At 37.3% G+C, this 23,838-nt stretch overlaps 1 protein-coding gene across 1 annotated transcript; it reads right to left on the reverse strand.

The window, feature by feature from the left end:
* Positions 1-1,571: 1,571 nt before the first annotated feature.
* Positions 1,572-7,086, reverse strand: LOC113072526 (fucolectin-like). The gene is made up of 5 exons (XM_026245523.1): positions 7,075-7,086; positions 5,629-5,906; positions 5,396-5,535; positions 1,736-1,883; positions 1,572-1,587 (listed from the first exon to the last, which is right to left on the reverse strand). The coding sequence occupies exons 1-5, from the start codon at positions 7,084-7,086 to the stop codon at positions 1,572-1,574; spliced, it is 594 nt and encodes a 197-aa protein (XP_026101308.1).
* Positions 7,087-23,838: the final 16,752 nt, after the last annotated feature.

The raw sequence follows: 23,838 nt of genomic DNA on the forward strand, positions 1-23,838 counted from the left end.
TTGTGCCGCAGACGCAGTTCAGAGAATCAGATCTGTTGGATTTACAACACGTGAATTCATCCACTTCTCCCGAAATACATAAAAGTAAGTGGCTGGTGAACTGGGAGAATAATGGAGTAAACTTTAAAGTTACTTACACAATGTGTATCTGATATGAATAAAATGTGTCTAATTATAATGAAAAAGATTATTATTGCCTCTTCCTTTGACATCAGTGTGTATTTTACAAACTCTAAATGTATTGTTTTTTCTAGTACTTATATGTCTGAAACCTAAAATAAACATTATGTGGTTGAAAACACTGAAAAGTTGTGATGACAGCTCTGAGCGCACTTGTCTCTGGCTCAGCGCCAGCCAACTCGCGAGAGCACATTTGAATTTCACGTCATGCACTGACCGGTATGGTCGTAACAGTTACACTCCAGGGACTAGCCTAGACTGATCACACCGATGTGATCGTACGCGCGATGCGAAAGAGTTAAATTAATTGAAACAAAAATATATAAAGCCTATATCGAAATCATCTCGCGACCCCTGCGCTGGGGTCCCGCGACCCACCGTGGGGTCGCGACCCCTACTTTGGGAACCACTGATCTATAGAGTAGCACTGCATCCTTCATATATCCAACTTATCAAAGTTGGATATATGAAGACACACAACTGCTGGTCCAAGCCTGGAGACTCCACATTCTCCTCCCTGATGGCAGCAGACTGAAGAAGCTGTGTGACTGGTGGGTGGGATCACCTGTGATGCAGTGGCGGGATAAATGTCCTTTAGGGAGAGGAGAGAGACACCAACAATCTTCTCAGCTGCTCTCACTATGCGAATGACCATATGACCAAATCTGATTCAAACCAATGTGAAATAAAAATAATAATAATATTTAACAAATTTAATAATTTCCTTTTAAAAAACAGTAATATTTATTTTAATTAAGGTAATTTTAACAACATAAAAACAATCAAATGTTTTTTACATTTCAATGTTTAATTGTTTGCATTTCTGAAACAATATGTTCAACACCAAAGTTCTACCCTTCCTAAAAACAGACTAAAGTTTGTCGGCCATTATGGGACTACAGGTGGAAAGATATATCTGATTATAATGTGATGTAAACCACTTATCAAAGAAGGACAAAGAAGAAAAATATCTTTGATGTAACAATTGAATCTGTTATGCAAAAAAAAAAAAATGTTAAAGTAAATGGGTGCCTTGCATTCCTCTTCATGTGTTTCTCCTTTTCACATTCTGGCAGAAATTATGGGTGGTTCCAAAATACATGGTCACATGACAGTAAAAGTGTACAGTTGTCAATAAACAGGGGGCGGGTCAACTTACCACACTCTTCCCTACTTTATTTTATGAAGATGAGGCAGATCTCACTCTTATCAAAGCATCTACAATACAGACTGAAATGATTACAGAGTATGCTGTCTTCTCTTTTAATTGTATATTTGTAACAACTGGATAAGTTGTAACAAGCACACCCTCCATAGTACACCTTTTTTGGTTTGGGCCACTGCCCCTCAAAATGTCTGTGCACAGCCCTGCTCACAACTGTATGCGTGTTTCAAGACAGGTAGATACTACGAAGACATACAAAAACACTGCAACTCACAAGACAAAAGCACTGTTTTGATGGGAGAGAGAGAAGCTGCTGCGTGTGCACTTGCCAGCATTTTTCCATCTTTAGGAAGATGAACAAAGTTCATTCCATTACAACCAAAAACTCACTTCTTTGGAGACATTCTTTCTAAGCAAGTCCTGTGCAGCACTGCCACCAGATGAAGCTTGTTGATGGGCGCAATCTTGCTCTCACTCCAGCTGATGTGTGGGGGCAGTTTTCTGGAAGAAATGCCCATATAAGGAGTTCCACCCTCATCTACGTCATAAAGAGCCACAATGGAAAAAAAACTCTCCGAAACTTGTATGAACCTGGAAGTAAGATATTTGGCATATAAATACTCAGTCATACATCCGAATTGTATTTTGAAACGTTGTCCACGCTCACTGGCAGCATCAGGGTGCCAAAAATGCCTTGACCCCCCACCCCCCCCCCCACCCCCACCCTCTTCCTGATTAATATATATATATATATATATATATATATATATATACATATCCGGGATAAAGATTAAAAAATGTTTCTCTTCAAACTACACAGAACAATAATAATTAAGAATTTATTCCTCATTTATTCGTACACTGAACCGAGAACCGTTTCTTTCAGACGTGTCCGATTCGAGAACCGATGAGCTGTTGATACTGCTTGATACTGATTCAGCGTGAAGCAGACTGACACACAGTCATCGTCAAAGATATTATCGAATCGAACTGTCCGAAAGAACCGTTTCGCCTGAAAAGAACCGAGCTTCCCATCACTACTGAAGATCCGAAAACTGATGCAACCGGTTCTTGATTCGAGAACGAGTCAATCTTTCTTTCGTTATCTGGCTCGGCTCTGTGTTCATCTTCAGTTCTCTCTTCTCTCACAGCAGTTCAGTCAGTGTACTGTTTGAGTTAATGAATTACTCTGGGATATTGGTTTATTTTAACTCAGAGCGAGTGTCAGCCATGTTAAAAAAGTTAACAGCTTAAGACATTTGTGGATTAATGCTTATTGGAGACGTGAACCGTTTCAAACAATTCAGTTTGATTTGGTGAACTGGTTCAAGAAGAACTGGTTAAATTGAATGATTAATTCGCGAAAACAATATATACATATATATATATATATATATATATATATATATATATATATATATATATATATATATATATATTGAAACTTTCAACAATCCCTCGGAGACAACAATGCAATGGCTCATTCAGTTTAATTCACATTTATTTGTATAACACATTTCAAAACACATATTGTTTCAAAGCAGTTTTACAGAAAATGCACGCTTTTCTGTTACAAAATCAGAATAGTCTTTATATGAACTTGTATCAGAAAGAACAGTTGAAATCTAAATCAAATTATAGTATTTACAAATACCAGATATGTATTCGCATTGCAAACTTTGTGTTCATTTTAAACCAATGAAAATGTCATAATTTTGTATCTGGAGTCCTTGCAGTGTAGGCATCATCTACTCACAGGTGCTGGGTCATATGAAGTCTTCACAAAAGTCTAGAGAAAAAAAAAAAAAAATATATATATATATATATATATATATATATATATATATATATATATATATATATATATATATTCAGTACTGCACTCAAAGGATGACACATTCAATAATTACTCAATAATATAATTAGAATTTATGTTGACAGCCAATTTTCGCTCTTTTCTCAGTGTTATTTACATTTTAAAGGGGTCATATGGCATAAAACATTGCATAAATATAATGACCATGTCTGCATTTGTGATCAGAGAAATGGCAGGGGGGGGGGGCGCTGTGCGGGTTTCGAGCCCCTGCTCATTTAAGGTCCGATGCTAAAGTGCCCCTGCGTTCTGGTCTACATAAAATCTGTAATTGAAAACAAAGTAATTTCATAATATATATTGTGTTTTATAAAAAAAAAAAAATAATGATGTTAAAGGGACAGTAAGTAGAAATTACTCCCATCTAGTGGTGAAATTGTATTTTGCATTCAAACTATGTTTGCTCTCCAGCGCCTCGCTTTTTCAAATGCGTGTTGCATCTACGGTAGGCGATATGTACCAAAAAGCTTTGACAGGATGTCTTCTAATAGCACTTCGTCGAGTTTTCCTTCAGGTGAACAGGTGTGTTATTTCAAACAAACTGCAACATGACCATAAACAAACGAATGTTACAGTATGAATTACTGACTGTGGAAAACATGAAATATTGTAATTAGTAGTTATGTCTTCTTTATTCGTTATATTTTCTGAATAATGTGCATTGTTAGATATAAAAAAAATATTGTAATATAGATTGTAACACTGACTTACCTGTCGAGAAGAAAACTGGCCACTTCAGCGTCTCTTTTGAAATCTTTATCCAGCATTAGCTCTTTCAACCTAGAAAAAGCTTCCCCGACATTAACTCTTGTTTTCTGTAATCTACGGTCACGTTTCCTTTTACGTTCTATTTTTGACTGTTTTGGCGACGATGTTTTCTTCTCCTGTGGCGCGGCATATGTATGGTCCATAATAAGAATGCAATCCAGACTTTTAAACTTGCCGGTGCAGTTTCAAGCGCCTCTCACTGCTCTGCACCTGCGTTTCTGGCTCTGACCGAAAACGCGTTGTGGAAACGCGTTGGCTTAGTACTTTTTGTCCCTCTCTGCTATTATAGTTTTGCAAGATGGCGGAACTACATGGAAGCCTCCGTCGACCTACCTGTCCCATGTATATAAAGATAATAAATTCTTCATTTACGAGGATTAGTTTAAACATTGGCAAAGGTATTTGTACACCATTGAGGGCATATTTATGAATAAAAATATTGATTTTAGATAATAAAATACCTAAAAAGTTACTTATTGTCCCTTTAATTAATATAAATAATTAACTCAACTTTTTGGCAATTTTTATCCCAACGAAAAAACCCACAGATGGGAAGTTGCTATACCAACCCATAGTTGGGTTACTGTTTGGGCTATTGTTAAATTTTTTTAGTGTGTACAATAACAAAGATATAGTTTTTCTCAGTTGACATTTAAACTAATGTTTTATTTTGAAGATGAAAAATGAGTGAATTTTAACACACCCTCAAAGGAATCTGAAATATAGTGGTACCATTTGGGGCAATAATGCTATTTTTCCTGTTATTTGTGAACAGAGAAACGACAAACAACAAGTGCTACTCTACACTTCTCCAAACTTGCATTTGAATCATATAGTCAGGAAGTCAGAAAACAGTCCTTCGTAAAACTTAAATATCTGTGTTGAACTGTTCTGGAAGAGTGCTGCAAATACAACTTAACCACTGATTTTTAGTTGTGTCCTCTTTTGGAAGATCAAAAAAAGTAGTTTCGCTTTCACAACAAAACACACAGCCGTGGCAATAATACTACAGTGAGAATCAAGGTTACTCCTTCTTTCTTTGCGTGACATTTTGCCGCCTTTATGCAAATCTTCCAACAGTTTGTAGACATGTGGGGGCATGTTTAAACAAGGTGTTTTAGGAGGGAGTGGACAAGTCTTAACTTTTATTAATACTATCTCTTTGGGTTTGAGATTTTAGTCTGCAACTTCAGGGATCTTTTCTGTTCACAAACAGCTTTTAACACTCCAAAGATAAAAGAAAACTAGAAAATGCATCATATGACCCCTTTAAAATAGTTGATTGTTAATTTCTGTTCATCATACATCTGTACTCTACTGACAACGGACAATGGACGTATTTTTTTTCCACATTAAATTTCACTAATGTGTCCACACTTTAACAATCTAGAATGAGGTGCCAGAGTTACCTGTTCCATAAACCTCCACCTCACACAGTGTGAGATACTCCTGGATGTTAGGGAGGTACATGTTCACATAACGACCTTCCATTCCACCGCAAGAGAAACTGACAGAACTGCCTGCTGGGACAGATGAAGTGACACCACATCTACAGAGAGAAAGAGAGAAACCACGACACAATCAGCTGACCTGCTCAAATCCAGTTCTCCTGACACATTCATAACTGTTTTCATAACTTCACCTGGGATTGTTGTTGCCGTTGTTCTCCAGAGAGTTTCCGATGCGGATCTCTACTCCAGTCATGCGCTCCGAGCAGCAGTCGCCTCTGTTGGTGATGGTCACGTTGTAAATATAGTAAGAATCCAGCAGATCCAGCCTCCACCACGGGCTGAGATCGTATTCTGTGTGGGAGCAACTTGAGGCTAAACCTGGAGCGTATCTGATGCCGTCGATGGCGTTTGAAGCTCCCCAGGTGGAATATGTGGACGACTGTACAGCTGTTCCTTTTAATGCCAAATTCTCTGAAAACATTTAAAGTGACAGAGGGTCAAGACTCAAATGTGTGAAATTTCAGTACATTCCAATTGGTTTCAAATATTATATTCCAACCCAAGACACTTAATTACATTTACGACTACATTAATATTTGAAATTAATATGTTTAATGTATCTGCACTCACATGAACTAACTTTGCAGTTGTATTTTATTAACCAACATTAACACAGTTGTGTATTGGTTAATGTTAGTTTATGCATGTTATTTAGTGGAACCTTAGTTACTACTTTGGTCACACATTATTTTAGGGTCCAATTCTCACTATTAACTAACCATTAACTATGACTTTTGCCTCAATTAACTCCTTATTTGTTGCTTATTAATAGTTTATAAGGTAGTTGTTAAGTTTAGTTGTTAATGTCATGCATTATATGTACATTATAAGCACTAATAATCAGGGCCGGCGCAAGCTCAAATGCCGCTCTAGGCAGAGCACAATCGTGCCGCCCCCACCTTAAAGATGCATGTAAAAAACTTTTTTTTATCTATGAAATTACACTAAAATAAAAACGTGCAAGCCTGTTTTCAGAGTTTTTTTTTTCATTCTGCAAAAAGGTGAAAAGGGACACAATGCAACAGCTGCGTATAATTTCTGTTTTATGCTAATAGATAGTGTACAGAATAAAACTAAACATATGCACACAACTCTTTAGCTCACAAAACTGGAGGTTTCGATTTTTTCTTGACTGATACACACATTCACACACCTACATTTCAGGAGCGTGCGCATCGGGCTTTCGCAGCGGCAAACGCTTTGATTGCGTCCTCGAGTTTAAACTTAGGCTACTTCTATAGAGTTACTTCTATATATATTATATAAGATAATTTTTATCAGTTTAAGCTTTGAGAAACTGTGTTCTCCAGAGCTCACAGTGACGGGGAGAGTGAGAAGCACTCTCAATGCTACAAAAACATTTGGAAAATTGTTTTCCATCCCTTTTTCACAGATTAATTTAAGCCCATCCAGTGGTTTAGATCCAGCAACCAGGTGTCCACCCAAAGCAGTCAGCTCTTCACACAATTCATGCCCATCAACATCCCATGAGTCTCCATGAGTCAGGGCCTTTTCCAGTCCTAAGCAATCCTGAAGAACTATTTGAGAGATGCGATGTCATATAAAAATCCAAATACCATGGGCGCCATGGTCTCTAAGCAGCGAAAAGCGCTCTTCCACGGAGGCGATTACTCATGACCAGATAATTTTATCAGTTTTGACATTTTTGAATATACATTAAAGTATTTTGCATGCATATATAGACCTACTAATAGGGCGCTGCCCGCTGCCGGGCGGGAATTTTTATTCGAAATGTAAAGGTTTTTTTTTTTTTTTATAGCTACTAAAAAATCTGTTGAAGTGCCATAATTGTAACCTATGTGAAACAAACAAATAATTTAATAATTCTCTCTCTCTCTCTCTCTCTCTCTCCCTCTCTCTCCCTCGCCTTCTCTCTCTCTTGCCGCCCTGGCTGAGCTGCTGCCCTATATATAGGCACGCGCCGGCCCTGCTAATAATCAGCCAAAATGTTAATAAAAGACATGCTAATAAGCAACTAGTTATTAGTGTAAATTGGACCCTATACTAAAGTGTAACCACTACTTTTTACCTTCCAAGTTTTCTGAACTCCCCTCAATGGAAAAGACACCTGTTATAAAAACAGAATATTAAATTTCTTTTTCTGATGTCCATCGATTGTAGGTTGCATTTGATTCTTTAAATATTTCATAAAGAATAGCTAAACAGCATCTATAATTTACATCCTTTGATTGATGCATGTCATTTTTACTCACCTAAAAGTAAGAACAGATAAGAGAGTCCCTCCATTTTGTTTTTAAAGACCATTAACCAGATACCTGTGACAAGGGTGTAATTTTCCCCTACTGCTGTCTCTTGTACCATAAATCCCTCTATTTATTTGTATTTCTCTTTGCAGCTTGAGTCTCCACCCTTAGGAAATCCTGACTGGCAGCTTGCTGAATATATTTCAAACATCATAGGAACTCCAAAAATGCTTTTCTCAGCACACCTCTCAGGTCAAGTCTGATTTACTAAACAAATCTGGCAAAATGCAAATTAAAATGTAGTTTGATTGTTTGTTTTTGTTTTGTAAGGGGGGTGGATATTTGTTGCTTTTTTTAGTTTGTTTTTTGATTGTTTGTGTTTTATGCTATATCATGCATCCATCCATGAGTTAATTTTTTAGTGTTGGTTCAAATTAAGATAATCTCCTAAAAGTAATCATCTGAAAAATAAAAAAAGTTAAATCAACATAACAATGGTGTTTTGTAGTGTTGTGTTTTCCCGTATGAGGCCGTATTCTTTTATCATTCAAGAAGATTATACTGAATGACAAAAATCACTGTGATAAAGTAAAATAAAATCAATATATAGAAGATCTGAATGAAAGCAATTGGATGAATAGTTTAAAAAACTTGTGTGATTAAGAAGATATTCAAAATAAGAATCCATGTTTAAAAAATAAGAAACGTGTTTAATTTTATTTATCATTGTCAGCTTGACATGGAAAGTAACAGTAACAGTTCATGTGGAGTGAATGTATCAATTATTCTATTCTCATGTAAATTCAATCAAATTAAACACACACACACACACACACACACACACACACACACACACAGTTGTACGTTTTATGGGAAATTTCATCCTTGTGGAGACCAAAACAAAAAAAACTATATCTGTAATTAAGAATAAGTCCATGCAGCCTTTCATTCATACTGGTACTGTTTCCACGTCCGACACAGATCATCAACCTGATGTGATCTTATGAGATACTGGTTCAGTCTTTGCAATCTTTAATCCTGAAGGTGTTGCTTCCCTTCTCGCAGAATTTGCACACCAGTTCTGACTTACTAATACATGGGGTGTGATTGTGTTCCTCTCCATCACATACACTTGAAGTCAGACGTTGTGACTGGGATAGTCAAACTTGGCGTGTGTTTCCAGTTACCGTTTGAAGGGGCCCTAACCTATGGAATGATATTCCAGACAAAATTCAAAAGGAATTGCAAATTGTATTTGCAATTGCGTTTTCAGTTTGTGGACGCATAAAATGTGGCATAATCCAAACGCAAATACAAATCACGCATTACTGTTTGCATTCTCGTTCAAGCAAACGCCAAATTGAAAATGGAAATGTAAACTGCCAAATTTAAAATGGAAATGCAAAGTCCATTTGCAATTGTGTTTCCCATATCTTACAAGCTATGAGCCTTAAGAGATATTTATTACCACATTTGCCTTTTCACTCTCTCTACACTGTGCATGTGAACTGCCAAAAATCAAATGGAATCGAACTGTTTCCCCAATAAAATGGCCCCACCCCTGTCACTTAATTGACAGGTTTCTGTGTAGAAGTTGGAAATTCAAATGCAAAAGGAATTGCGATTCCAGTTTAGTTTTGGCAGTTTACATGTGCAGTGCAGAGAGAGTGAAAAAAAATTGGTAATTAATATTGCTGTATAAATATGACAGGCTCATAGCTCGTAAGATATGGGAAACACAATTGCAAACAGACTTTGCATTTCCATTTTAAATCTGGCACTCACTTAATGCATGATTTTAATTTGCATTTGGATTATTTCACATTTTATGCGTTCAAAAATTGAAAACGCAATTGCAAATACAATTTGCAATTCCTTTTGAAAAATGTCCGGAATATGAATCCATACAGTAGACCAGTTAAGTCCTCAAACAGGCACCAACCAATAACGTCAAGAAAATGCCACCCCAACCATTCACTACCCTTACCTATCATGCGGGTTTGAAAAGAAATGTATTAGTCTTACCTAGCTTCAAAAGAAAAAGACGAACTCTTCCCTTACTCCCTCTCTATTAAAACACAGGAGACAACACAAATCTTCAAAATAATTGGCATTCTCCTATCTACAAATGATTCCACAATAACAAAATTGAGCTCATAACTTAAAAATAAACCTGGCCACGCCGAGCAACCATGGGTGGACTTAAACAATAAGTCAGGTAGGCAGCTGGTTAGTATGGAATGATATTCCGGACATTGGAGAGGGAGTAAGGGAAGAGTTCATCTTTTTCTTTTGAAGCTAGGTAAGACTAAGACATTTCTTTTCAAACCCGCATGATAGGTAAGGATAGTGAATGGTTTGGGTGGCATTTTCTTGAAGTTATTGGTTGGTGCCTGTTTGAGGACTTATAAAAGTAACTGGTGTACTGTATGTTAACTAGGCAGCCACCATACAGTATTGTTCAAAATAATAGCAGTACAATGTGACTAACCAGAATAATCAAGGTTTTTCGTATATTTTTTTATTGCTACGTGGCAAACAAGTTACCAGTAGGTTCAGTAGATTCTCAGAAAACAAATGAGACCCAGCATTCATGATATGCACGCTCTTAAGGCTGTGCAATTGGGCAATTAGTTGAATTAGTTGAAAGGGGTGTGTTCAAAAAAATAGCAGTGTGGCATTCAATCACTGAGGTCATCAATTTTGTGAAGAAACAGGTGTGAATCAGGTGGCCCCTATTTAAGGATGAAGCCAACACTTGTTGAACATGCATTTGAAAGCTGAGGAAAATGGGTCGTTCAAGACATTGTTCAGAAGAACAGTGTACTTTGATTAAAAAGTTGATTAGAGAGGGGAAAACCTAGAAAGAGGTGCAAAAAATGATAGGCTGTTCAGCTAAAATGATCTCCAATGCCTTAAAATGGAGAGCAAAACCAGAGAGACGTGGAAGAAAACGGAAGACAACCATCAAAATGGATAGAAGAATAACCAGAATGGCAAAGGCTCAGCCAATGATCACCTCCAGGATGATCAAAGACAGTCTGGAGTTACCTGTAAGTACTGTGACAGTTAGAAGACGTCTGTGTGAAGCTAATCTATTTTCAAGAATCCCCCGCAAAGTCCCTCTGTTAAAAAAAATGCATGTGCAGAAGAGGTTACAATTTGCCAAAGAACACATCAACTGGCCTAAAGAGAAATGGAGGAACATTTTGTGGACTGATGAGAGTAAAATTGTTCTCTTTGGGTCCAAGGGCCACAGGCAGTTTGTGAGACGACCCCCAAACTCTGAATTCAAGCCACAGTACACAGTGAAGACAGTGAAGCATGGAGGTGCAAGCATCATGATATGGGCATGTTTCTCCTACTATGGTGTTGGGCCTATTTATCGCATACCAGGGATCATGGATCAGTTTGCATATGTTAAAATACTTGAAGAGGTCATGTTGCCCTATGCTGAAGAGGACATGCCCTTGAAATGGTTGTTTCAACAAGACAATGACCCAAAACACACTAGTAAACGGGCAAAGTCTTGGTTCCAAACCAACAAAATTAATGTTATGGAGTGGCCAGCCCAATCTCCAGACCTTAATCCAATTGAGAACTTGTGGGGTGATATCAAAAATGCTGTTTCTGAAGCAAAACCAAGAAATGTGAATGAATTGTGGAATGTTGTTAAAGAATCATGGAGTGGAATAACAGCTGAGAGGTGCCACAAGTTGGTTGACTCCATGCCACACAGATGTCAAGCAGTTTTAAAAAACTGTGGTCATACAACTAAATATTAGTTTAGTGATTCACAGGATTGCTAAATCCCAGAAAAAAAAATGTTTGTACAAAATAGTTTTGAGTTTGTACAGTCAAAGGTAGACACTGCTATTTTTTTGAACACACCCCTTTCAACTAATTGCCCAATTGCACAGCCTTAAGAGCGTGCATATCATGAATGCTGGGTCTCATTTGTTTTCTGACAATCTACTGAACCTACTGGTAACTTGTTTGCCACGTAGCAATAAAAAATATACTAAAAACCTTGATTATTCTGGTTAGTCACATTGTACTGCTATTATTTTGAACAATACTGTATATCCAGGAGGTAGTTTTTTTTTCCTGTGCTTCAGCTAAGTGTGACTGTTGGTCACTTCAGGTGGTTTAAAGTCCTGTATGGTATCCGTTTGCTTTATTTTGGTTCTAGTTTTTAGTTGATTTGCATGTGCATCTCTCGTCTTGTTAAGAGAGCAGCTGAATGCAGTCGATCCTGTGCTTTGTGCTTGTTTCTGTGCCATTGATTGTGGTTCTGCTTTGCTGCAGAATGAGCATCTGTCTTCCTCCAGGTACGCATTGATGTATTCTGTTTGCTTATCAACCATGGATGTAGTGTGAGTCTCAATCTGTGTTTTATTTCAGTTAATGTTAAACATTCAGATTTATCCAGGTTACCTCAGCTGTTGGTGGTTGAGTGGATGTTTGTTTTCTCATTTTGTTTATTAGATTTTTTTATGTTAATAATTGTTCTTTTGTATAGATGGCAGTGTGGATATCGCTGCTGTCTTGTTCTACATTGACTTGTATGGTGTTTCTGTGTGGTTTCGGTTAAGGTCGCGTGGTTGGACCCGTCCAACAAGAATCCCCCTTTTGTTTAGATTGTTTGGCCTCTTACGGATTGCGTGTTTGTCTGTTTTGTTGCATTCATAATATGTTTAATTAGACTCTGTTAAAATAGTTGATTCTTGATTTCCTTTGGTTGTCTTAGTTGTGTCCAACTTCAGTTGTTTTGCAATTTGTGTATTTATTTTATTCTTTTTATATTGTAATTGAGTCCCTAAGTTAAAGTGATCTTATATATAATGCAAGTTATATTTTTCATTTTTCAATTTTTTCAAATTATCTTTAATTACTTCTGTAATTTCATTTATAGTTTTGATGACCATTATATTACTGTGCTTGATTGGCCAGCCAACTCACCTGACCTGAACCTCACCGAGAATCTATGGGCTATTGTGAAGAGAAAGATAAGTAACATCTGACAAACAATACAGAGGAGCTGAAGACTGCTATCAACGCAACCTGGGCTTCAATAACGCCTCAGCAATGTCATGCTGGTCACCTCCATCCCATGCCACATTGAAGCAGTAATTCATGCAAACGGAGCCCCATCCAATTGATTGCATATAATTAAACTCTCTTTGGAAATCTTGAACATTCATGGTTTTAAATCTTTTTTTTTTTTTTTTTTTTGATTGATTGATTGATCTTTTAGAAAATATATATATATATTTTTTTTAGATACTAAATTTGTAATTTTCCTAAGCTTTAAGTCATAACCATCAGAATTAAAACAAAAAAACAGTTTGTGTGCAATGATTCAACTTTTTTTTAGATGCACCTGTAGCATATGTATAGTGAAAATCTGTCAGTAGGTTAGTTTTGTTTAGGTTTATACTTAGGTATAGGTTATTATAGGTTTTACTTCATTGTTGTATTTATGAAGGACCTGTGAGCCACGACATTCCGTTCTACTGTATGTCCAAACATGTAGCAGAATGACAATAAAGCTCAACCTGAACTTGAGCTTGAAAGAAAACTGTACTATTTACAATATTTACAAGGTACAAAATAATAGTGGCACACTCGCCAGTTCACAAAACTTAAGAGAAAGAAAGAAATCAGGATTTAAAACAACAATTAAAACAACAAAAACAACAATTAACTCAAAGAAAAATGAAGGTCTAGATAATCAGAGATATTTAATATAATCAGAGATCTTTACATCCTGATATTACAAAAGATGCTGGACTTCGGGTGATGAATCAGCAGGTGTGTCTTTTTACGCCCAATTAGGGAGGAGTCACCTAAAAGCAAGCGAGAGAAAGACAAAGATAAACAGAAAAATATATCACCAGATGTATCAGATGGAAATTCTTGTAACAACTATACAAATCACCAAAAACATTGTGTAGACAGCTGTAGAAAACTTCTTTTGTTTTGTGTACAATTTAGGATTATACTGTATGTCATAATATCTTCTGTATATAGACTTGATGTACAGTATGTTAACTAAAGTAGCTCTAGATCAGGGGTGGCAAACTCAATTCCTGCAGGGCCAGAACCCTTATTAAACACACCTGATCCCATCAATCAAGTGATTCAGGCTCATTAGAAAACTACATGGTTTCTGTGTCAGAACAAAACTCAGCAGAGCTCCGGACCTCGAGGAATTGAGTTTGACACCCCTGCTCTAGATGAACCCACAGACCTTTAGTTCATGATTTCCACTCCATCAGTCTGTTCGCTGATTATTTGCATGTTGTTTTGTATGTATTTAAATGATCTCAGGCAGGATGTAAATCAAGAGCTCCACAGTCCATCATCTGCTCAAAACTCAAAAGATCTGTCAATTTATACAGATGTCAGACTGTACATTTTTGGCTGTTTTGTCTCAAACTCAGACATCAGTGCCGCTGTAAGCTACTAGTGTTCAGAAAGTCACTTTTGTGTGCTTGTGCATGTATGACAGGATTTTTAGAAACATTAATACAAGACATAGTCAGCCAGACAATTAACATTATTAATTTTATTAATAATTAATAATTATTATATGATGCAGTCACATTTGTAGCAATATCTGTTAGTTCTGTTGTTGATTCAGGGTCAGCATCATCTGAGGTCCTCTGAGGGTCAGCATCATCTCTTCTCAGGTGTCCTGGATCCAGACTGGAGCTTGTGTAAATCCTAGTTACTCAAAACAGAGAGACAAATAGAGACATCATTAGCATAGCTGCTGATCCAACAAAGTAAAATTAGTTTAACCCAAGCTAAAGAATAAAAATGCACATTTGATCAGATGCACCTACACTCACAATTTAAGAGATACATTATTCGAATGCTTGGCGAAAGAGATGTGTTTTTAATCTAGATTTAAACAGAGAGAGTGTGTCTGAACCCCGAACATTATCAGGAAGGCTATTCCAGAGTTTGGGAGCCAAATGTGAGAAAGCTCTACCTCCTTTAGTGGACTTTGCTATCCTAGGAACGACCAAAAGTCCAGCGTTTTGTGACCTTAGGGTGCGTGATGGGTTGTAACGTGGTAGAAGGCTAGTTAGGTACGCTGGAGCTAAACCATTTAGGGCCTTATAGGTAAGTAATGATAATGTGTAACTGATACGGAACTTAATAGGTAGCCAGTGCAGAGACTGTAAAATTGGAGTAATATGATCATATTTTCTTGACCTGGTAAGGACTCTAGCTGCTGTATTTTGGACGACCTGTAGCTTGTTTATTGACGAAGCAGGACAACCACCTAGAAGTGCATTACAATAGTCCAGTCTAGAGGTCATAAATACATGAACTAGCTTTTCTGCATCAGAAACAGATAACATGTTTCGTAGCTTGGCAATGTTTCTAAGATGGAAGAATGCAGTTTTTGTAACATTGGAAATATGATTTTCAAAAGACAAATTGTTGTCTAATATGACACCCAGATTTCTGACTGTAGAGGAAGTAACAGTACATCCGTCTAGTTGCAGATTGTAATCTACAAGATTCTGTGTAGTGTTTTTTGGTCCAATAATTAATATCTCTGTCTTATCCGAATTTAATTGGAGAAAATTATTGGTCATCCAATCTTTCACATTTTTAACACATTCTGTTAGCTTAGATAATTCCTCCAATGTTATTTTCCTTCACATTGCTGATATCTTCATTTGTGAGGTCAATCAACCAACCTTCAAAATATATTTAGGATTAGATATAGAATACGATTTATGTTTTGGATTAGTTTTAACATTAACTTATGAACATTTGTGATGTATATTTTTTTCAGTCATAATTATAATAGTTCAGTTCTATAGGTCAAGTAACATACACATTTTCTTAATAATAATTAATTTAGAAACCTAACTGCAGCAGGAATAAAATACCTTCTAAATAGCTCTGTATAGCACTGAGGCATCACTAATCTTCCAAGTCCGCCAAAAAACAGTGTAGTGGATGACCTTTTTAAAACAAAATAATAAAAAATGTTGTCCTTGTTCTCTTTTCCATAATTACCTCAAGTGAATCAGGATTGAGGCCAATAACCGTTCCAGCCTTTCTAATCCATTTATTAATCCTATTTTTATCATCGACAGTGATTCTACATCCCCAGCAGAGCACTGCATAAAACTAAACACTACCATGATTCTCTGAATAAAAAATAAATAAATAAACACAACACAAAGAAGCTTCCTACTGATCTCAATGTAACTCAGCTTCCTCAGCAAGAATAATCTATAGATAGGCAATAGAGAGGAAGGACACAAAAAATGGGAATCAGAGAGAAAGGCTAGGATAAGCCTTTGATAGAAAACTACAACAGTTATTAGGAGAATATGAATAGGTATTACACTGCCATCAGTAATTGCATATAGATTACCTTGAGGACAGCTTGATAATTATTTGTTGAACCTTTGAGACGGTTTGTGGTTCAGGTCTAATGTAGGATTCAAATGTTTGAACTCCACGTTCAACAGCAGTAGTGGCCTCTGTATTGCGGTGACAGACCGCAGTTTCTGTGACTAAATGGAGCTGAAACAGCCACAGAGAGAAAGGCCTTGATAGGGTGCAGAAAGAAAGGTCAAGATAGGCCATGAGAGAAAGGCTATAAAACGCCATAGAGAGGATAGCCACAAAATCCATGACAGAAGGCTGTGAGAGGTGTTGAATAGGTGTGACACCACCACCAGTATTTGCTTAATTTACCTTAAAGCATTACATTTTTAACAAAAATGCATAAATATTTACAGACAAATGACTGTATGAGCTATCTTACGACATGCCACATTATGTCATTTAACACAAAGACAGTGTTATTCATGTAATGAGAAAAGCCACTACAGGCCAATTTTGTGAAGGACAAGGATAAGCAGAGTTATATAAACAAAAATAGTAATTTACCTGAAGGCCACAATAGGCCAAAATGAGCAAAGGCCGCAATAGAGTGAGTAATGTGTAGCCTCAGTAGCCCATGTAAAGTGAAGGCCCGATGGGCTGCAATTACATTGAAAGCCTGTGTATGTTTCTATCAAATATGTGATGTGAAAGCATCATGTGTAGATTACCACGATAGGCCACTGTATTTGAAAACCATGATAGACTAGACATGAGGGACATGTGAGAAATAACCACCACATGTAGTTTGTTAAGAATATCATACTGTACCTTGAGTATTACGTGACATAGTTTACAGTCTGATCTTGACAGAACTCAGATGAGGAGAACGGTCCAGAATTCCAAACCACTGCATTGAGTAAGAGAGGTAAGTTACTGCTAGGGTTCTAACAGCAACATAAGAAAGAACATATACACAGAAATATTATTTATGCTAGAGTGCTGCATATGCTTGATAGAACTCCATCTAACTGCTGGAACCCACAGAGGAAACCCATCCCCCCAAAATAGAAAATGAGCCAAATCAGCATGACCATTAGTAGAAGAGACACTCAGTGTTAGGTGAAGTCCCAGATAGGCTATTATATGTGAAGGCCACGATAAGCCATACTCCATAAACAGTAATGGACAAGCTTACCTGATGACCACCATAGCATAGAGTTATGCAAAGTGCCAAAATAGTCTGTGTAATGTGAAGGCCACAACAGGCCAAGTAAAATCGAACCAATAGGTGCGTAGAAACAGAGTGAACCACCACCAGTAGATGCAAAATATACAAGCCTGATTATAGCTTAAAGATGCCTGCTGAGCATTGAGACAAATCTTACTTAGAACTCGAATAGGATTTGATAGAGACTGCATTCATAATAGCACGAGTCCAAAAGAGTGACCTGTGAAAAGACAAAGTGAGAGCCAGGGTTCTCTGCATCTGCAGCCATGAAATCTAAATGATTGCATTGTAATGGAATGCCAATGTTAGTTAAATGATCAAATGTAGTAATTGTTTTTATGTAGAAAGTGGTAAAACACATTAGTATACATATCAGAACTGTAAAACAGAACTATTCTCTGGCTTAACTGTGACAAAAGCTTGGTAGACTCTGCAGACAATACTCCAGTTAACTATATTAACCCGACGAGCAAACCTTCAAAGAAACCAGATCGCATGAAATAAAAGATAAAGGAATATTAAAATGACTGAAAAATCCATCTTGATACATTAACCTTGCAGAAGGATAAGAACGCTTTAGATTTAACAGTGATGCCTTACTAGCTAATTACACTTCAATAGCTAGTGAGCCATTTAAAAGCATAAACAAAACCCTTGCACAAAGATTTTTGAATGACTTTAATGTGAATGCTCAAAATTATAATGTCTGCTTTAAAGTCACGGGAGACAAGCAAAATTTGAACAGAACTGTATTAATTATAACCTCCAACTCCAAATATTGACAAAGTGGAGGAGGAAATCCAGAGAGGAAGTCATTTCTATAGACATGATGTACTGTAGGTAAAACACATCAGACTATAGAAAGGCTTTGAGAAGTACAAGTTCCAAAATTGAATAATTTAATGCTCACCACACAGAAAAAGAGAGCACCGTCTAGTTATTAATCAGAGAAAACTATTCAGGTTATGAATGTAACCATGGTTCCCTGAGTAGGAAACAAGACACTGCTTCCTCTAGGGGTCACTATGGGGAACACCTGTGAACACCAGAACACCCGTGTTTGAAGCATACATTAAAAAAACCCAATGAGTTGATCGGCGCCAGCCCCTGATGTCACTGGGAGAATACATCATTCACTTCTTCATCTGAAGCTTGCATAAGTAGCATGGCAGGGAGCTATAGTACGCAGTGTCTCATTCCCTACTCAGGGAACCATGGTTACATTTATAACCTGAGATGTTCCCTTTCAAGGGAACTTAGAACTGTGTCGCTATGGGGAACAGTATACCCACGACGCCATGCTGAGGGGAGTCCAGGCCAGAAGGCCTTGTTTTGTTTGTGAACTGACTGTTTCCTTATTGTTCTCTTTTTTATTTTTTTATTTCTGTCCCAAGGAAAGTGTATAGAGGAGGGGTTTAGCTGCTTTTTAACGGGGTTCACGTTGAGTGCTGTGTTTATTGTGTGACCTTACCTAACCAGAGTGGGTGTGTGTGGGTATTAAGCGTGTTGTGTGTGTGTGTGAGAATTGAGGGTCACAGCAAGCCATCTACCTCCCTTAAGCTTTCTTGTGTATTTGTATTATGTTGTATGTATTTTTTTATTGAAGTGTTGTAAAGTGTTTATTCTTTTCTTCTTTCTTTTTTTGAGACGTTAATATTTAGCCTTTGATGGTAATGTATTGATGATTTTAAATTTTGTATTTGAATAAATCTGCTTCACTTTTGTACTCCCAGGCCTATGTCTCTCTGCTCACCCATTTTTCGGTAACGAACCTGTGTGCTCCCTGCCTTGGGGCTGGTAGTTCCCGGCGTAGTTGAACTTTATATAATTGTGGTTGCTTCTTACAGTTCCCTCCAGTACCTGACGCCATTCGCCACACACACATATATATATATATATATATATATATACATACACACACACACACACACACAAACACACACACACACTTTGATAAACTGCTGATCTACTGTGATTTTCACGCACAACCAGCTCTAGGGTTTACAGAGAATGGTCCGAAAAAGAGAAAATATCCAATGAGTGGCAGTTGTGTGGACAAAAATGCCTTGTTGATGTCAGAGGTCAGAGGAGAATGGGTAGACTATTAGAGATTATAGAAAGACAACAGTAACTTAAATAACCACTCGTTACAATCAAGGTACCACGTCAAACCCTGAACCAGATGCGCTACAGCAGCAGAAGACCACACCGGGTGCCCCTCCTGTCAGCTAAGAACAGGCTCAATTGGACAGTAGGAGATTGGAAGAACATTGCCTGATCAGATGAATCTCGATTTCTACTGCAACATTCAGATGATAAGTCAGAATTAGGTGTAAATAACATGAAAGCATGGATCCATCCTGCCTTGTCTCAATGGTTCAGGTTGCTGGTGTTGTAATGATGTGGTGGATATTTTCTTGGCACAGTTTTGTTCCCTTAGTACCAATGGAGCATTGTTTAAACACCATAGCTTACCTGAGTAATGTTGCTGACCATGTCCATCCCTTTATAACTACAATGTAACTATTTTCAGATGGCTACTTCCAGCAGGATAATGCACCATGCCACAAAGCTCAAATCATCTCAGACTGGTCTCTAGAACATGACAATGAGTTCACTTTACTCAAATGGGCCTCACAGTCACCAGATCTCAATCCAATAGAGCAGCTTTGGGATGTGCTGGAATGGGAGATTTGCATCATGGATGTGCAGCCGACAAACCTGCAGCAACTTCATGATTCCATTATATCAATATCGACCAAAATCATTGAGGAATGTTTCCAACACCTAGTTGAATCTATGCCACAATGAATTAAGGCATTCTGAAGGAAAAAACTGGTCCAAGCATAAACATATAATATATATAATTTTATATATATAAAATAGGGGTGTAACGGTACGTGTATTCGTACCGGACAGTTTCGGTACAGGACTTTCGGTACAGTGCACGTGTGCACCGAATGCAATATTTTGTGTGTGGAAAAAAGGTACATTTTCGTGTTTCCAAATGAACATATTAAGTGCGTTCAGCGCAAATCCCGCCCTGCAGCTAATTCTAAGGCCGGTGACACACTGGCTGCGTGGCGTGTGCGTGGCGTTTCTGCTGCTTGATCTTGTCTTCACAACAACAATATCTATACTTCATGTTGAGCATAAATATAAAGCCCACAGATAAAGGACACCGTCAACAGTATTGACGGCAAAATAGACTATGTTTGACAGGGGCAATATGCCAGTGTGTCACCAGCCTAAGGTTTTCAAAAGGCATCACGTGAGTGTGAACATCACTACAACTAGGAAAAAACTATTGTAATTCAAACGCAGCTTCCGTCATTTAATCAGACCTTTGCTCTTAATTCCGATCAGCCCAACGCAATAACGAAATCTGAGCAGGTCTAAAAACTGAAACTGTTGACACTGCACTTTACACTTCGGAAAAGTTATATATATTTTTTAAATATGAGCAGGCCTACAACCTTGGATTGGTAATGCTGCACTGTAATCATAGTTATTTATTTATATGTTTCATTATATTTTATTATATGATATTGGTTTGAGACAGAGTATTTTATTTAGTGGAGAACTTTTCAGCAGTATTTTATTTATTTATTTATTTTTAATTATATATATATATATATATATATATATATATATATATATATATATATATATATATATATATATATATATATATATATATATATATTAAAAGTATTTTTAAAAAAGTGTAAACTAATTTTTTTTTTAAGTTTACAGTTATGAACAACCTGCAGTTTAATATTTCCATTTCTTTCCCATACTGTATCGAAAATGAACCGAACCCTGACTTTAAAACCGAGGTACTTACCGAACCCTGATTTTTGCGTACCGTTACACTCCTAATATTAAAGTGTCTAATTTGTGCAAAACTGATGTTAAATGGTGGCGTTCGCAATGTGGAGATCAAATCTTTTGTTATCATGCTTCATCAGTCAACAGGTGTCGCTATTCTTCAAAAATAAGTTTAAAGGTTAAGTATCAGAATTGGTTACTTTAAAAGAAGGTAGATTGTTACTTATAGTTTTTGAACTCTATTTTTGTCTTAAGAAATTTGTATGGCCAATTCTTCAGTCCAAGCTAAAAATATCTAAAGAGGTCACACATTTTATATCAGTGTTGATGAGGAAATATCAAGGTGTTTTTTGTTTTTTGTTGTTGAAAATGAGCAGATATTTGAATGATGTACCAGATGATTTCTTCGATCGTTTCCCTCCGCATTCGATACCTTCTTCAAAATATAAATGTTCTACCTTTCTACCTATCTTTCTATAGTGGATATTTGGAGGTTTTTTTTTTTATTTTAATGAAAATTTTTATTCTTTGAGTCACTCTTTGCAGTCAATGATTGATTTATGGTTAATCAACCCAGGATTTGTCCAATATGTTACTGAAGTTATTTATTGCCTTTTTAGGATCATAAAATGCTTGTTTAGGTACTCTCTAGTTGTGATATAAAAAACATTGGTATGCGAGGCTACTGGAAATTAAATAACTAGTTTCTTAGTAATGAAGACTTTTTTTTTTTTTTTTTTTTTTTACCCAGATTCGAGAAGAAGGACAAAATAATTTTTGGGATTGCGCAAATGTCACTGTCATGAATCTGGTTCATGGATTTCCGTCCGCTATCCACCAGAGTTCGCTGTTTCATTACATTGATTTCACGCCACGGTAGCAGTGTCCCACAAAGACTGCTTCCTTCGGAGGACAGGTCCAGTAATAAAGTCTTCAAAGCACGCTCCGAGTCTAGCCTTCGCAGGATTTCATGATTGAGCCAGCGCTGTGGCGTATTGTTAATGAAAATGACAATAACTGGAGCCTAAATTGTTAGTTTTGGACTGCTAATTACCAAATTATACTTTATTGGATTCTGACTTACTTTATTGTAATGAAATGAAAAAATACAAAATAAAGCGATTAAATGACTTAAATCTTACCAAAATATGATTTTAAAGAACTTGACACTTAACTTGACACTGGACTTCAGCCATTTTGGCATTTCCTTCTCCCCAGTCTTCCTCCAGACTCTTTCACCTTGATTTCCGAATGACATGCAAAATTAGCTTTCATCCGAAAAAAGTACTTTGGACCACTGATCAACAGTCCAGTGCTGCTTCTCTGTAGCCCATTTCCTGCACACACCTGTGCACGGTGGCTCTGGATGTTTCTACTCCAGACTCCACTGCTTCCGCAGGTCCCCCAAGGTCTGGAATCGGTCCTCAGGGTCCGGTCACCTTTTCTCGTTGTGCAGCGTTTTTTGCCACACTTTTTCCTTCCCACAGACTTCCCACTGAGGTGCCTTGATACAGCACTCTGGGAACAGCCTATTCGTTCAGAAATTTCTTTCTGTGTCTTACCTTCTCGCTTGAGGGTGTCAATGATGGCTTTCTGGACAGCAGTCAGGTCGGCAGTCTTACCCATGATTGCAGTTTTGAGTAATGAACCAGGCTGGGAGTTTTTAAAAGCCTCAGGAATCTTTTGCAGGTGTTTAGAGTTAGTTAGTTGATTCAGATGATTAGGTTAATAGCTTGTTTAGACAACCTTTTCATGATATGCTAATTTTTTGAGATAGGAATTTTGGGTTTTCATGAGCTGTATGCCAAAATGGCCTGTCAAGCAGCTCCATAAGCATTGGCCATCAGGGCGGATGAGAACTTAAAGGCCCTGGACGGGAGGTGCAGATTACCCCGCCATGTGGCAGTGCTTTGCAGGCAAAACTGCATTGCAATAGTGTGCTCAACTTGGGGGATCTGTTTTGGAAGAAAAAGGTGCCCTCCAAGCCTAGTAACCTCCTCATGTACTTCCGGGAAGAGGAGCCATGATTGCAACATCGCAATACCCAAGTTCCTGCAATGAGAACATGCCCAATGAGAACAATGAGAAGTGCCCAGGAGGAGCGTGACCCCAGAATGGGAAGCTGCATCACACCGAGATCAAGCAGCAACCTCCACTGAGGTGCCGTAACAACAACACTCATCAGCTGGCGGTCTTGACAACACTCTTGCTTGGTGGAAAATAATTAATTATAGGCCTTTTAGAAGTTATAGCAATATAAACAACAAGCCAAAAGGAATTCATTTTGGATAAAATGAAACTGAAAACAGTGTTGTGTCTCTCATACGACATAAATTAAAATGTTTCCATATTCAGAAAGAATTTGAATGCCAAATTATTTGTGTACTTCACTCGCATTCCAATAACCATTATATTTTGCATAACATTATGGCAGTACGGTGACAACACTTAACGGCACTGATTTTACTGCATATTTAAACTAAGCAGTGTGTTGTTGTTTTTTTAACCCATGTTTGACTGACTGAATTTTATTATGATAATGAACAGGCTGCATTGTCAAAGTAGCAAAGCTTAACTGTGTGCATGCATGCAGCGCCAGCAATCACTTCAGTCTTCCTTTCTAACAGTGGAAGCAATTACTCATTTTACATTCACAATAAAAACAAATCTTTAGGCTTAAAATAAGCCTA

Source organism: Carassius auratus, unplaced genomic scaffold, assembly GCF_003368295.1.
Source record: "Carassius auratus strain Wakin unplaced genomic scaffold, ASM336829v1 scaf_tig00009308, whole genome shotgun sequence".
In the NCBI taxonomy this organism is placed as follows: Eukaryota; Metazoa; Chordata; class Actinopteri; order Cypriniformes; family Cyprinidae; genus Carassius; species Carassius auratus.